Here is a 14,489-nt window from a genome sequence, read left to right on the forward strand (position 1 = left end):
AGGACGAAGGGAGTAAATGAGAAACGTTGAAAATCTTAAGTCCATTGTTTTCATGGACCAACCTGCCCGCCAACCCCACCCATTTAAGGTGAGTCAACAACCAACAAACCTGCTATGTATCTGTAATCGAATTAAATTGTTTCAATGAACCCATTAATCTAAACCAGACTATTAAAATTAATTCAAACTGGTTCCAATAAAGTAAAAATTGGTTTGGTTCTAAGACTTTTTTTCAACTCCACTATCCCCTTAAAACTTTGAATCTGATAGTAATTAGATTGATGATTGTTATCATTTATAACATAAAAAATAGGAAATAAAAAAATAAAAGGTGCTCTCTGTATACCAAAAATTATACTCAGAGAGGGGAGAAAGCAATACACAACAAAAGCCCCCTGAGTGTATTTTAAACATGTACAATAGGAAAATGCATCTGTGTATCAAACCTTCCCACTCCGTTTAAGTTCTTTGAGATGCTCTTTGTCAGCATTGCTTAGCCGGGCTTGAAACTGGCCCCATTCGTTTCTGCATCTCGCTCTGACCTAAAAGTTGTGTAGGACAAAAGTATAATATTTGTTCATAAAAGAAAGCACAACATTTAGCACCAAAAATCACAAAAAAACACAACATTTGAGTGTTGCCGATTCAGAAAAAAATAGTACTCTCAGAAAGATGTTTGTGAGCCAAAAAACTGCAAATAACATTGTTAAACTGGAAATACACATACCGCTGCACGTGGATCTTCTCCATTTTCGGACTGTCCCTGAAAATTATATGATAAAGTGAATACAAAAAAACTTTCAAAATAAAATAAGGCACAAATGAACTGTTATGGCGAGTAGAAGCAACTATTTTTACATTTTGTTCACAAAAATGATAAAATTCTTTAACTGGAAAACATATGCTATGTTCTTCAACAATGTATATGAATAAACTCATTAGTTTAAATAAGAAAAAGGATCAGCATTACTTTAGTAGTTGTCATATTCACCTTTTCATTTTTCTTCAAGGGCTTATTAGTATAATCTCATGCAAGACTGCTTACGAGAGCTTACAGAAATGGCTTATAACACGTTCATGAACTGTTTTTAGCATATTTCAATAAACTATTTAAGATAACTTATGAAAACAATTCAACTTATATGAAAATAGCTTGTCATAATTTATTTATTTTGTCATAGATAGGAATAGTTTATACATAAATATGTTCATTATAAGTGCTTAATTAAGTTGTTTATCTAAACAAGAACTAAATGCAACCCCCACTCTTCCCCCATCAAATTGAAAAGCAGAAGAAAAGCCTAATTAAATCAATACCAGAAAAAGCTATCGTCTACTAACAAAAACCAAAACCTGTAACCAAATTATAATAGGAAGCCCACCTATCCCAAAAGAAACATTAAAAAACAATTTCATCATAGTTCAACCTCCAGCCAGCATGAACTCATTGAAACCTCTACTAGAATCAACTTCTACAGTTCTAATACCACAGCTATGCTTGGTTAAGTAGGTGGAAAAGATAAAGAGGAAAATTTAAACAAAATAAAAAAAAATACTTGGGAGTTGGAACAACGCAATCCAGATATCTTTAATGTAGACTTTGCTATGTGAAAATATACTTTAATTGCCAACACATGTTGGTCCAAATAGTAAAGAGTTTGGTTTCTCATTAAGGTCTCAATTTGAATCTTAGGTGGAAAAAATAGGCAGTAAAGTTATTCCACCTTATTAACCAAGCATAGCCCACATATAATCCCAACAACAACGCATACATGCATATACATAAAATCTCTCAGTTTAGAATGTTACCCTCAAAAGAAGTAAGTGGCCATTAATATTTTATAAGCCAATGATGTCTTACCTGGTTCCCGAGAGAAGGAATTACTTGATGAATAATCCATTGAGAATCAATTACACCAATTTTTTCATGCGCTGGCGGCTAAAAATAGGAAAAACAGATTCCTTCAGATTAAAGCAAGGTTAATTAAATCAATTTTCATGTTTTAAGAAGATTTCATGTAATTGATTGAGCAAAAATATACAGATTCCACACAGAAATAGCCTGTGGAAGATTTATAAAAATGAAAAGGGCAAAAAACATAACATTCTGGAAGCCTCTTTGACTAACTCAACTGTAGAAATATATTGTATATTTCCTTATGTTTTATGAGAATTACATATGCTATATTTATAGACTGCATAAGGCAGGATTTGAAAGAGAAATCTGACCTAAGAATCAGGGGAATTAATTTCCCATGAATGCTAATTCTAATTACAGAAAAGAACAGGAAATAATAGCTAATTAATTACATTAATCATAATCCTTAATGAGCTGTACAAACAGAATCATTTGATTCTGTATTGATTATTCCATACTCCCCCTCAATCTGGGTGGTAGATGTCTATCATACCCAGATTGGATCTGATATTCTCGTATATGTTCCTTGGAAGGGCTTTTGTTAGAATGTCTGCAGTTTGCTGGCATGATGGAATATGATTAACACTTATAATTTCATGATCAATTTTCTCCTTGATGAAGTGTCGGTCTATCTCCACATGCTTTGTTCTATCATGCTGTACCGGGTTCTTAGCAATGCTAATAGCAGCCTTGTTATCACATAATATCTTCATGGGGTGATTGGTAGGAATTTTGATCTCATCTAGCATTCGCTTAAGCCAAATTCCTTCACAAATACCTTGTGACATAGCTCTGAATTCTGCTTCTGCGCTACTCCTAGCCACAACAGATTGTTTCTTGCTTCTCCAAGTTACCATATTACCCCATACAAATGTGCAGTAGCCTGTAGTTGATTTCCTGTCAGATAAACATCCTGCCCAATCAGAATCGGTGTAGACTTCAATGCCTCTGTTTGAGTTCTTTTGAAAATAAAGTCCTCGGCCTGGCGTACCTTTCAGGTACTGGAGAATTCTGTTCACATTTCTCATGTCAGTTTCAGTTGGATTTGACATATAACGACTAGCCATGCTTACAGCAAAACCAATGTCTGGTCTGGTGTGAGTTAGATAGATTAGTTTTCCGACTAGACTTTGATATCTATCTTTATTAGCCAGTACATTCTCATCTTCACTCCTTTTTACTTGTTCTATGGGAGTATTGGCAGCTTTGCATCCAAGCATACCTGTTTCTTGAAGTAAATCCAGAGTGTACTTCCTTTGAGAAACTGAAATACCATTCTTTGTTCGTGCAATTTCCATCCCTAGAAAATACTTGAGTTGTCCCAAGTCTTTGACTTCAAATTCTTTTGCTAGAAGTTTCTTTAACTGGTTGACTTGTTCATCATCGTCTCCCGTAATAACGATATCATCAACATAGACAATAAACAAAGCTATCTTCCCATCCAAAGAGTGCTTGACAAACATGGTATGGTCTGTTTGACATTGAACAAAACCATCTTGCTTGACAACTTTTGTTAGTCTATCAAACCATGCCCTTGGTGATTGTTTGAGGCCATATAGAGATTTGCAAAGTCGACACACCATGTTGGCGGTTCCAGGTGATTCAAGTCCCGGAGGAATTTGCATATATACCTCTTCTTCTAACTCTCCATTTAGAAATGCATTCTTTATGTCTAGTTGGTGTAGGGGCCAATCTAGATTTGCTGCCAAAGATAGTAGAACCCGGACAGAATTGAGCTTCGCAACAGGTGCAAAAGTCTCCTCATAATCCACCCCATATGATTGTGTGAACCCCTTTGCAACCAACCGAGCTTTGTACCTGTTTATACTCCCATCAGCATTGTGTTTAATTGAAAATATCCACTTGCATCCTACTGCTTTCTTCCCTTCTGGTATAGCAGTGATCTCCCATGTGTCATTTCTTACAAGTGCTTGAACTTCTTCTGTTACAGCTGCTGCCCATTCAGGTTTCTGCAATGCTTCTTGAATATTATTTGGAATTTCTAAGTTGTCAACAGCTGCTACAAAGGACCTGTAACTTTGTGATAGTTTTCCATAGGAGATATATTTTTCAATAGGGTGTTTAGTGCAAGTTCTAACCCCTTTTCTCATAGCAATAGGAATATCAATATCTATTGTATCAACATGTTTAGAGTTAGGAAGAATATTACCTGTGGGAACTTCATTTTCTAGAGTCTGGTTTGACTCATGGCCTTGCATTGGAGCTTTGCTTGACTCTACCTCCTTCCTTTTATAACAAAAACCCTTCCACTTGCCTGTTTTTGGATCACAATCCTGTTGAGATGTGGTTGAAACTATAATTGGTTCTGTTTCCGTCACAACTTCTGTTGTCCTTTCACTCGGCTGAATGTTTGAGGTCTGGTCTGGTAATTTTTCAGCTGGTGTAGGCATAGGTTCAGCTGATTGAGTGTTGCCGGTTTGGTTTGGTATGATTTTGTCATGTTCGGTTAGTTCAAGAGGCAAAAGTTGGTATTCTGAATTTTCTATATGCTCCCCCTGAATACCAGTTTTGGTGTAATAGGGTTGATTTTCAAAGAAGGTTACATCCATAGTGTGGTAAAATTTTTTGGTATGGGGAGAGTAACACCTATATCCCTTTTGGTGAGGAGAGTAACCAAGAAAAATGCATTTGATGGATTTTGGGTCTAATTTGCTTCGGTGAGGGTTGAGGTTATGGACAAAAGTTGAGCATCCAAATATTTTTAATGGAATAGAGGAAAAGATTTTGCTGGTTGGAAATAGGTTTTGAAGTGTGGAGAGTGGGGTCTTAAAGTTAAGGATACGGGAGTGTGTTCGATTTATAAGGTGAGTTGCTGAAAGGACAGCTTCTCCCCAAAAGTGTTGTGGGACATTTGTGGCTAACATGATTGATCTAGTCACTTCCAAAAGGTGTCTATTCTTCCTTTCCGCAACTCCATTTTGTTGGGGAGTGTCCACACACGAGCTTTGGTGAACAATTCCAACCTTTTGAAGATAGGAACTTAGAGCAAGGTTGTAATACTCACGGCCATTGTCAGTTCTGAGTATCTGAATATTGCTTTGGAATTGTGTTTGTACCATCTTATGATAAATTTCAAATATTCTCCCTACTTCTGATTTTTCCTTCATTAGAAACACCCAGGTAACACGTGTGTGATCATCAATAAAGGTGACAAACCATCTCGAGCCTGTAATGTTGTGGACTCGTGATGGTCCCCATACATCACTATGAATTAATGAAAAAGGTTTTGAGGGTTTATAAGATTGGGGTGAGTAATGGTTTCGAGTATGTTTAGACAATTGGCAAATTTCACACTGAAAATGTTCCTTGTTTTTATTGAATAAAGAGGGAAACATTTTTTCCAAGTATATGAAATTTGGGTGGCCTAATCTGTAGTGCCACATCATTACAGGATTATTATCACTTGAAACTGCAGCTGCAACATGACAATTATTCTTGAGTTTTTCTTCTGATTTTTCCACTTGAAGGAGGTAGAGTCCAGCACACTCTTCAGCATTGCCAATCGTCTTCCCCGACTCCAAAGTCTGAAATTCACACAAGTTAGGGAAGAATTTAGTAACACATTTCAAATCTCTTGTAATCTTGCTAATAGACAGCAAGTTACAATCCAGTTTAGGCACATACAAAACAGAGTCAAGTGTAATATTTGATGAAATGATAATTGATCCTTTACCCATGACCTTAGAATGTGTACCATCAGCTATTCGAACATTATAGTTATAGGGACATGGAGAATAACTACTAAACAAAGTAAAATCTCCAGTCATGTGATCTGAAGCCCCTGAGTCAACAATCCATGATTTTATTTTTTCCTTACTAGTGTTTAGAGCATGTAAGTAATTACCTCTTTGAGCCACTACAGCAGTACCACCTTTTTCTACAGTTAACATGGTTTGCTGAAGGAGTTTTTGAAGAGCCTCCATTTGTTCTTTGCTAAAAAGAGATGAGTTAGAGTATACCTCAGCTTCTTGATTGTTAAATGCTGTGTTACCTCTTCCCTCCTTGCCTTTGAAAAATTTGGTCTCTGAAGGTTTTCCATGTATGATCCAACATGTTTCCTTTGTGTGGCCTGGTCTCTTGCAGTGTTCACACCAGGGGCGGGTTTTCTTTTGTGGTGGCCGAGGTTGATTCCCTCTTGCTGCCATTGCAGAGCTCTCGCTGTACAGAACTGAGCTAGGTGTTCCCAACATGATTTTCTTCCTGCTTTCTTCCCTTCTCACTTCTGAAAAGGCTTCTCGAATTTTGAGAAGTGGTTTGGTTCCAAGGATCCTTCCACGAACTTCATCTAGGTCCTTGTTTAGCCCTAATAGGAACTTGTAAATCCTATCTTTTTCCACCAGCTCCTTATATTTCTTTTGATCTTCTGTACAACACCATGTAACCTCTTCATATATGTCGAGTTGCTGCCAGTGTTTGTTAAGTATATTAAAATACTCGGTAACAGAAGATTCTCCCTGTCGAAGGTCATGAAGAATACTTTTAATCTCAAATATGACAGATGTATTGTCAACATTTGAGTATGTTTCCTTCACTGCATCCCATATCTCTTTTGCAGTGTCATAGAACATGAAATTTTCACCAATTTCGTTTGTCATGGTATTGAGCAGCCATGACATTACTTGGCTGTTCTCAAGTTTCCATTTCTGAAAGTTTTTGTCTCCTTTTTCGGGACATTTAGAATCCCCCGTTGTGTAGCCTTCCCTTCCTTTTCCTTCGAGGAAGATCTTGACTGACCTTACCCATTGGGTATAGTTTTGACCATTTAATTTATGGCCTGTGATGAGGTGAGTGAGCCCTTCGTGTGAACTGGTCGGAAATGATCCAGTCTCCACTTTGAGCGATTCATCAGATTTGGGATCCTCCATAGTTTGGCGGCGCTAGGTTAGGGATGGTTCAGATCGTGCTCTGATACCATGTAGAAATATATTGTATATTTCCTTATGTTTTATGAGAATTACATATGCTGTATTTATAGACTGCATAAGGCAGGATTTGAAAGAGAAATCTGACCTAAGAATCAGGGGAATTAATTTCCCATGAATGCTAATTCTAATTACAGAAAAGAACAGGAAATAATAGCTAATTAATTACATTAATCATAATCCTTAATGAGCTCTACAAACAGAATCATTTGATTCTGTATTGATTATTCCATATCAACAATAAATGAAACCATCAAATGCATTTTGAGAATTTACAATTGACCATAATACCGATAATCTATATAGTAATTTATGAAAAAACAGAAGCCAAAATCATTATTATGAACAGAAAATTAAAAAAAAGTTATGCTTGGATAATATAATTTTATTGAGATTATGAGCTCAGCATCTGAAGCCAGACATCACCAATTGAAGCATACCAAGCTATTAACAAGGCTAATGAAATGATAAAAGTCCCAGCTTTATGAACGGGTAAGAAGAAATAGATAATAGAATCTCCTCACCTCCACACATCTTCTGAGGGCAAAGTCCAATCCCCACCCATGCACTAGATCATTCTACAAGCATATATTTGGAAAGTTCATTAAGGTGATTAAAAAGTTTGTATGTATCACACAAAAGAAAGTTTAGCTATTCATTCAGTTATATTACAATAACCATAATGTGGGACATGGAAAATGAAATATACCTGAATCATATGCCACACACATCGCCATGCTTCCCGAGAAAAAGCAGGGGCCATAATTTCCACAAATCTAAAATAACAGAAGAAATAATAACGTTAACTGCATAGACAGAAAAGAAAGACTTCATAATGATATATCAAGGGTGAAAGAGAGAGCATACGCAGCACACGGAGGCAGATGTGGATCACTACACCATCCTGGTCTCTCTTGAGTAACCCTATATGCCAACTCAACATAAGTGTTTTAAGATTTAAGAGAACATTTGAACTATGAAAAAAAACACCATATTACATCAATGCTTAAAATTAGAAAGATAGGAAGGCCGAAGTAATACGTGTGAACTTCTCTGTCACCCCTCCTCTTTGTCATCTCCCATGTCAATCCGTTATTGGGCTCAATACCAGGTTGAGAGATCTCTAAACCGTGTTTTATGACTAAATTCATATACCTAGAGATTAGAATTTGGTAAATTAATCAAACCAAAAATTGCATATAATGTACATACACTTAAGCAGACTAAACACATGAAAGTCATACTTGTCCCCGTCGAAGTGTTCCACTCCAAGATCTTCATCCCATATTAAAATATATTCAAAAGCTGATACTATGTCCGGGTGCAGAAACCTTTTAGCATACCACCTGTATAACATAAAATTAGAACAGGGTGAAGAAAAGTAAGGGAGTGATGCAGTAAAATCATCATTCCTGACAACGATCAGCACTTTTAAGAATTCCATATTAAATGTGAACAAAAACAATTGCCTTCTCATTCCCAATATTTTGCAAATGAATTCTACATGCTATGTGCAAATAAGGACAGAAAAAAGTTATACCATTTTGTTTGTTTCTTTACACTAACATGGATTGCATTCTTTGACCACTCAAATTGATCCCATTCACTAGTTCGACCATCATAATGAAAGAGCAAAATTGCAAAATCATCAGAAAACTACAGAACAATTTTATAGTCAGTACTTCTAGAGAAAATAGTAAATAGTAAGTATACAAATAAATTGAAATATATTAATGTAGTCTATCTCTTAACCTTTTTCAGTGCAGCATCAATATTATGCCTCTGATCATAACCAACTGTGAATGTAAGTAAATACTTTGGCTTTTTCTTTAGGTCCTGCAGAATTCATGGTTTTGTGGTAAGATTTGCGAAAAAGAAAAGGCATGTAAGTGCTATCCATATCAACACAACAACTTATCGACATGCATATCTCCTAACACACTCATATGCAATCACGCATGCATAAAAGCTGCATGAAGACAGAAATGAGATTAGTGCACATCTCTAGCCAATTTGGCCGTGCATCATGGGAAATAGTTTTGGTATATCCTTTTCAACTAAGTTGAAGTATGAAAAAGGAAGAAATAAAAAGGTAAGCATGGCTCTCTGTTTTTCTGTGACAGACTCGACATGTGATTTATAGACAACACACACAAACTCAAGTGCCTTGCATTACAAACCATAGACAACACATGCAAATGAGACAGACTGACATCACAGAATGAGTACATGTGGTGTGGGGTTTTTATTCAATTTTAGAATTCTATCATATAAGTAGTCGTGTACAGATAAAAAGTAAAAACTATAAGCCACAGATAATTTCTTGTATAGTAAATAACTGTTTTTGTCATATACTTCACTAGGATCACCCCATAGTCGGCGCAAATAAAGATCAGATTCTGATACAACAATTCCTGGGGGAAGTAATTCAGCTCCACGAGGATTTGATGAAACATTAATCTGTGAAAGTAGCAGTTTCAAATCAGATTTGATATAATAAAATGCTACTCATCTAAAGCAAGAATAGTTATATTATGATATGATTACATGCTATTTGAAAGCTATAGCTGCAATGCAACAAAAATGAATACGAGAAATAATTAAAAAAAGTACCTTAACCTTAAAAAAAATTGACAGTCCCTAATGATCATCTACAAGCCTGTTGAGCCTCTTAGTATCTGTTAAGATACGTTGAGATATTATATTGTAGATACTACATGATAGGGTAGAGATAAGGCTGATTTGAATTTTATTTCCAGCCGGCTATGATTGATGAGATGGCGATCTATAGGATAGAGATAAGGTTGACTTGAATTTGATTTACTGTGGGGCTATGAATGTTGAGATGACAAACTAGATTCTAACCAGACAAGAACTTTCGATCCTTCTCCTCCAGCGAAACTTATACTTGGCTATCGTCATCGATGGGTAGTCGCAATCAAGGTAGGCCTACATGGTCATGTTGATTGCTTGAAAGCCCACCTTGTAGCTAAAAGCCATACTCATATTTTTTTCTATGAATTATGGTGACACTTTTTCCTGGTTGCAAAGATGGCGTTGATTTGTCTTTTCCTATCTCTGGCAGCTACATGTAAAGTTGGCCTCTCGGTCAGTTGGATATCAAAACTTCCTACTTTCATGGTGACTTAGCTAAGGAAATCTACATGGAGAAACCACTTGGATTCATTGCTCAGGGGAAATTTGGTGGCTGTGTTTGCAGGTTACGCAAAGTCTTATACGGCCTCAAACAAGTCCTAAAGCATGGTTTGGCAAATTTTGTTCTGTTCTTTAGGATTTTGGCACTATGCGCACCGAAGATGACCATTCAATGTTTTATAGACACTCTCTACTAATCAATGCTTTATATTGTTTATGTGGATGATATTGTTACTAAAGGAAATAACCTGAAATATTTGTTTTAGAACTTTCAAACTAAGGACTCGGGCTACCTGAAATATTTCCTAAAGAATGAAGTAGATCAGTAAAAGAAAGGGATGCTCAATTATGCAGTTGACATTTTAGAGGAGACTAGTTGGATCCTAATGTCAAACTTATGTTGGATCAAGGGGTCATTTTTAGATCCTGCTAGATATCAAAGACTGGTTGAGAAGTTGAGTTACCTTACTATGACTAGGTCTTTGTTGTAAGTATTGTGTCGGATCAAGGGGCTTTTTTTTTAGATCTTGGTAGATATAAAAGACTCGTTGAGAAGTTAAATTATCTTACTATGACTAGGTCTTTGTTGTAAGTGTTTTGTTCACGTAATAGTCATTGAGATTGTTAAAGAGTCTCACATCAGACAATATATGGTCTGATCATATATGTTTATAAGTGGGGGCAATTCTCACCTTACAAGCCAGTTTTGTAAGGTTGAGTTAGGCTCAACCACAATTCTTAAGATAGTATCATAGTCTCGTTTAAAATCCGTTGGGCCACATGCTATCAGGGTTCCTCTATTTATGTCCATGTTCCATATGCTATCAGACCACCCACCATTTATGTCCATGTTCCATGTGTCCAATCCTGGGTATGGGGGTGTTAAAGAGTCTCACATCAGACAATATATGGCTTGATTATATGTTTATAAGTGGGGCAATGTTCACCTTGCAAGCCGGGTTTTGTAAGGTTGAGTTAGGCCCAAACCCACCACAATTCTTAAGAGAGATGTAGTGGTCCAAATCTTGAGGTATTTCAAAAGATCTCTAGGAAAAGGGTTGGTTTATGAATGTTAAAGATCTAGACAAAGTCGATGTTAAGGCCTATTAGATTGCTTAAGCAATTAATTTTTTAATATTTTTTAAGTACTACTTTGTTCAGCATAGTTTGTTAATAACAATGAGTATATGATAGATTTCAAAGTTGAGAAGCTCCTGATTCCTAAACATCTGCACCAAATTGTTGTTCAACACACATCTAGAAAATAATCAGTTCAATAGTAGTCTATTTCATGACAAGTTTTATAGTTGATAAAACGTGAATGCTAGCACCTAATCAGTATTCTTTTAAAAACATCCAAGTTAGACTAAAAGCCTATGATTATATACTTTTTCGACATACATGCAGACGTTTACATTCTTTCTGGAATTGAGGTTATGATTATTTTTCTATTTGATATGTTTTATATCCTATCTATGTATGATCAATTATAGAACAAGATCACAAAAAATCAACCACAAATAAATTTCAAAATACAAAAGTATAAACAAACGTTTATTGAATAAAATATCATCTGACACTTCAATTTGTACACCTTAAAATCTTATTAGAAAAGAAGGTTTAGCTGTTTGAGTTTGAGATATTTCCAACCCACAGCCAATAGCCCCCGAGAAAGATCATTAACACAAAATATTCCAACGTGTCTTATGAAAGATAAAACCATGACCAAGAAATGACTATAGAGCATATTCTGAAAATAAAGAAACAAAGATCAAATTCAACCTTTAACAGTTTAATTTTCACTTATTATATTTGTGCTAACAATCAAAGGATGTTCTCTTGGAATATAATTATAATTATTGACCAAAATATGCAGCTTTACTTTTCTGAGAATATTAGTGCGCGAATGTGAATCCATCTAAAGAATAAGCATGGTGATTTACCTTTGGTAAAGTAGCAGACCTTAGGGCTTCAATATTTTTGGTTCCAGAAGATCCGTCAAAAATAGTATGCGCTATGCCTATTTCAGTCATAGGTACATCAAAAGAACTCTTTACACCTGAAAGTAAGCTAATCTGCAAAATATATAGTCACCCGGGTAAATGAAGGGGAGTTTCATAAGGATGATAAGTACCAGGTACAACATTGAAGAGATTAATAGTTGTAAATTTTACCTTACTCAAATGGACAGATGAAATTGAAATACCAATAAAAATTCCAAAGGAAATTCCCATAATTGCTGTGATGATAATCCGAGTACTATCATTTGATCTTTTAAATGCACTAGAGAAGAAATAGTAAACCAAGTTCAGTCATTTTGATTGAATGGACACGGAGAACAAGTGTTAAGTAAAAGAGAAATTAAGTATTTATATTAAGATATAAAACAAAGAAATGAATTATTTCTCTTTTGAGCTAAAATAGAATTTTCTTCTTACCTGCGCTGCATTATTCTCATGCAGTCGGTATCTAGCAAAATCAAGTCGGGATAATTGTCACTCTGAAAATGATATCCTTATGCCAACTCTGAAGCAAATATGCCACCTTTCAACAATCAAAGGAAAGACCGCGTTTAATACACAAATAGAATAGTAGCCAGGTAGGATGTGCATTTGTATGAATTTTCAATATTAGCTTCAGCCTTTCAACTTTCATAAGCTCCATAGTTTAATATAATCATCTATAAGTTTACAAGGACTTATAAACTAATCCAAACTAAAAATGCATGCCCTCAAAGATTCAAGTCCATTACCATAATACTTAACTACTTGCTTTTCACTCTAAAACCGTGTCACAAGTCAAAACTTAGTGTATGTTTTATTCCACTTTTTGGAGGAGTCAAAATTGATTCTAGAGATCTAGAATCTATTTTGACTTTTTTCTCTTAGGCAAAATTGATTTTGCCTCCAGAATTGATTATAACTTCAAACTAGAAATTGCAGCTTTTGATTCTAAAATTGATTTTTAAACTCAAATTTATTATTCAAATTTTACATGAAGGTATTCAAACATAAACCACTTTATTACTTTCAACTCAAGTATAGACATAATCAATTTTTCTATAATCAATTACTTCAAAATCAGTCACGCATAGCCAAATAGAAACACATGGTCATTAGAACAGTTTTCCCCAAAAGAGAAAAGAAAAATCCACTAGAAGAATCAACTGAAATTGAAAGTGTTAAATTACAATTGAAAAAGAAAACTCCTCAATTTCACAACTACATTACAATTAATCCTATCATTTACAGAATCTAACTAAACGAAAACCTGTAATTCATTCGAACAACACACAATAACTGAATTTAAGCGATTCCATAAATTACAGCAGAAAACTAAATTTACAACTTCGTGAAAACGAAAACGAAAACGAAAGTTTGAATTGAACTTACCGATTCGATTGAAGTAACGCTATGGTTGAAGTTGAAGTTCGTTGTTGTTCGATCTCGATTGATTGAAGAGAGAGCCAGCGATTATATACTTTGAAGAGAATTTCACAAGACCATTCTACTCATGCTTGACCGTTGTTCAGAAGTGCGTTGCAGAAGTGGAAAATACTAAACTACCCTCTTGACTTGTTTTTCTGATGGCCTATAAAAGTGTGCCACGCGGGGGACACGTGTCCTTGAACTTTTCTGAAAAATAAATATCTTAACTATTTTATTCCGTTTAACTATTTAAAAATATATATAATTGAAAGAAATACATACTAAAAAAATATTTACATGATCCTTCAATAAAAAAATCATTAATATATTAAATTATTTAAATTATTTTTAAAATATCAATATGATATGGCGGAATGTGCATTCTTAATTAAATATTGAACTAAAATTATTAGTTTTAATAAGATTATTAAACTTTTGGAGTATAAATTGTTAAATTTTTAATTTATTCATTTAAAAAGTAAATATATTAGAAGATTTAGGTAGTTAGTCATATGATTAAGCTTCCTCCTCTCCATCAAAGAGGTGTTAACTCTTATTCTCTGTGTTGCTACTTCTTCATGCAATTTTGATTTCATAAAAAAATGTCTTCACTTAAATTTGAAAAAATCAATATTATATTTTGGTTCCTTAAGTTTTTTTATTTTGTTTTAATCTTTTAAATTATAAATTATAAATATTTGACATTTTAGTCTTTTAAATTATATTTCATATCTTAATTCTTTAATTTCTTATCACTTTAATTTTCAAATTAAAATTGATAGGTATTTTAATCTTTTCATTTTTTGTTTACTTCATTTCCAGCATGTTCCAAAAATCAACATAGTAAAATAGGTAGTATTAATTTCTTCAACTAAATTTTCTTGCATTTACTCGAATCAAATGTTTTTTTAATAGGTTAATTCATCAATGAAAAATGCTATTATCCAATATTCTACTCCTTCCATTTTCTATTATAAATCGTTTTTATTTTTTACACGTATTAAAAAATATAATAATTATAATATAAAAAAAAAAAAATTATGA

At 34.4% G+C, this 14,489-nt stretch overlaps 1 protein-coding gene across 1 annotated transcript; it reads right to left on the reverse strand.

The window, feature by feature from the left end:
* Positions 1-249: 249 nt before the first annotated feature.
* Positions 250-13,569, reverse strand: LOC127087062 (uncharacterized). The gene is made up of 15 exons (XM_051027909.1): positions 13,410-13,569; positions 12,456-12,561; positions 12,192-12,300; positions 11,961-12,092; positions 9,217-9,321; positions 8,614-8,697; positions 8,402-8,517; positions 8,106-8,207; positions 7,903-8,016; positions 7,729-7,785; positions 7,571-7,637; positions 7,386-7,439; positions 1,862-1,939; positions 728-763; positions 250-542 (listed from the first exon to the last, which is right to left on the reverse strand). The coding sequence occupies exons 2-15, from the start codon at positions 12,473-12,475 to the stop codon at positions 441-443; spliced, it is 1,176 nt and encodes a 391-aa protein (XP_050883866.1). The 5' UTR covers positions 12,476-12,561; positions 13,410-13,569; the 3' UTR covers positions 250-440.
* Between the last annotated feature and the right edge of the window lie 920 nt (positions 13,570-14,489).

This window comes from Lathyrus oleraceus, chromosome 5 (genome assembly GCF_024323335.1).
Source record: "Lathyrus oleraceus cultivar Zhongwan6 chromosome 5, CAAS_Psat_ZW6_1.0, whole genome shotgun sequence".
Classification (NCBI taxonomy): Eukaryota; Viridiplantae; Streptophyta; class Magnoliopsida; order Fabales; family Fabaceae; genus Lathyrus; species Lathyrus oleraceus.

Excerpts from the sequence above, each read along its gene's own strand:
- LOC127087062 (XM_051027909.1), bottom strand. The coding sequence starts at position 12,475 with ATGAGAATAATGCAGCGCAG. Across the intron at positions 7,638-7,728 it reads CATCTGCCTCCGTGTGCTGC|ATTTGTGGAAATTATGGCCC; the intron begins GTATGCTCTCTC and ends CTGTTATTTTAG. Across the intron at positions 543-727 it reads GAGAAGATCCACGTGCAGCG|GTCAGAGCGAGATGCAGAAA; the intron begins GTATGTGTATTT and ends CACAACTTTTAG.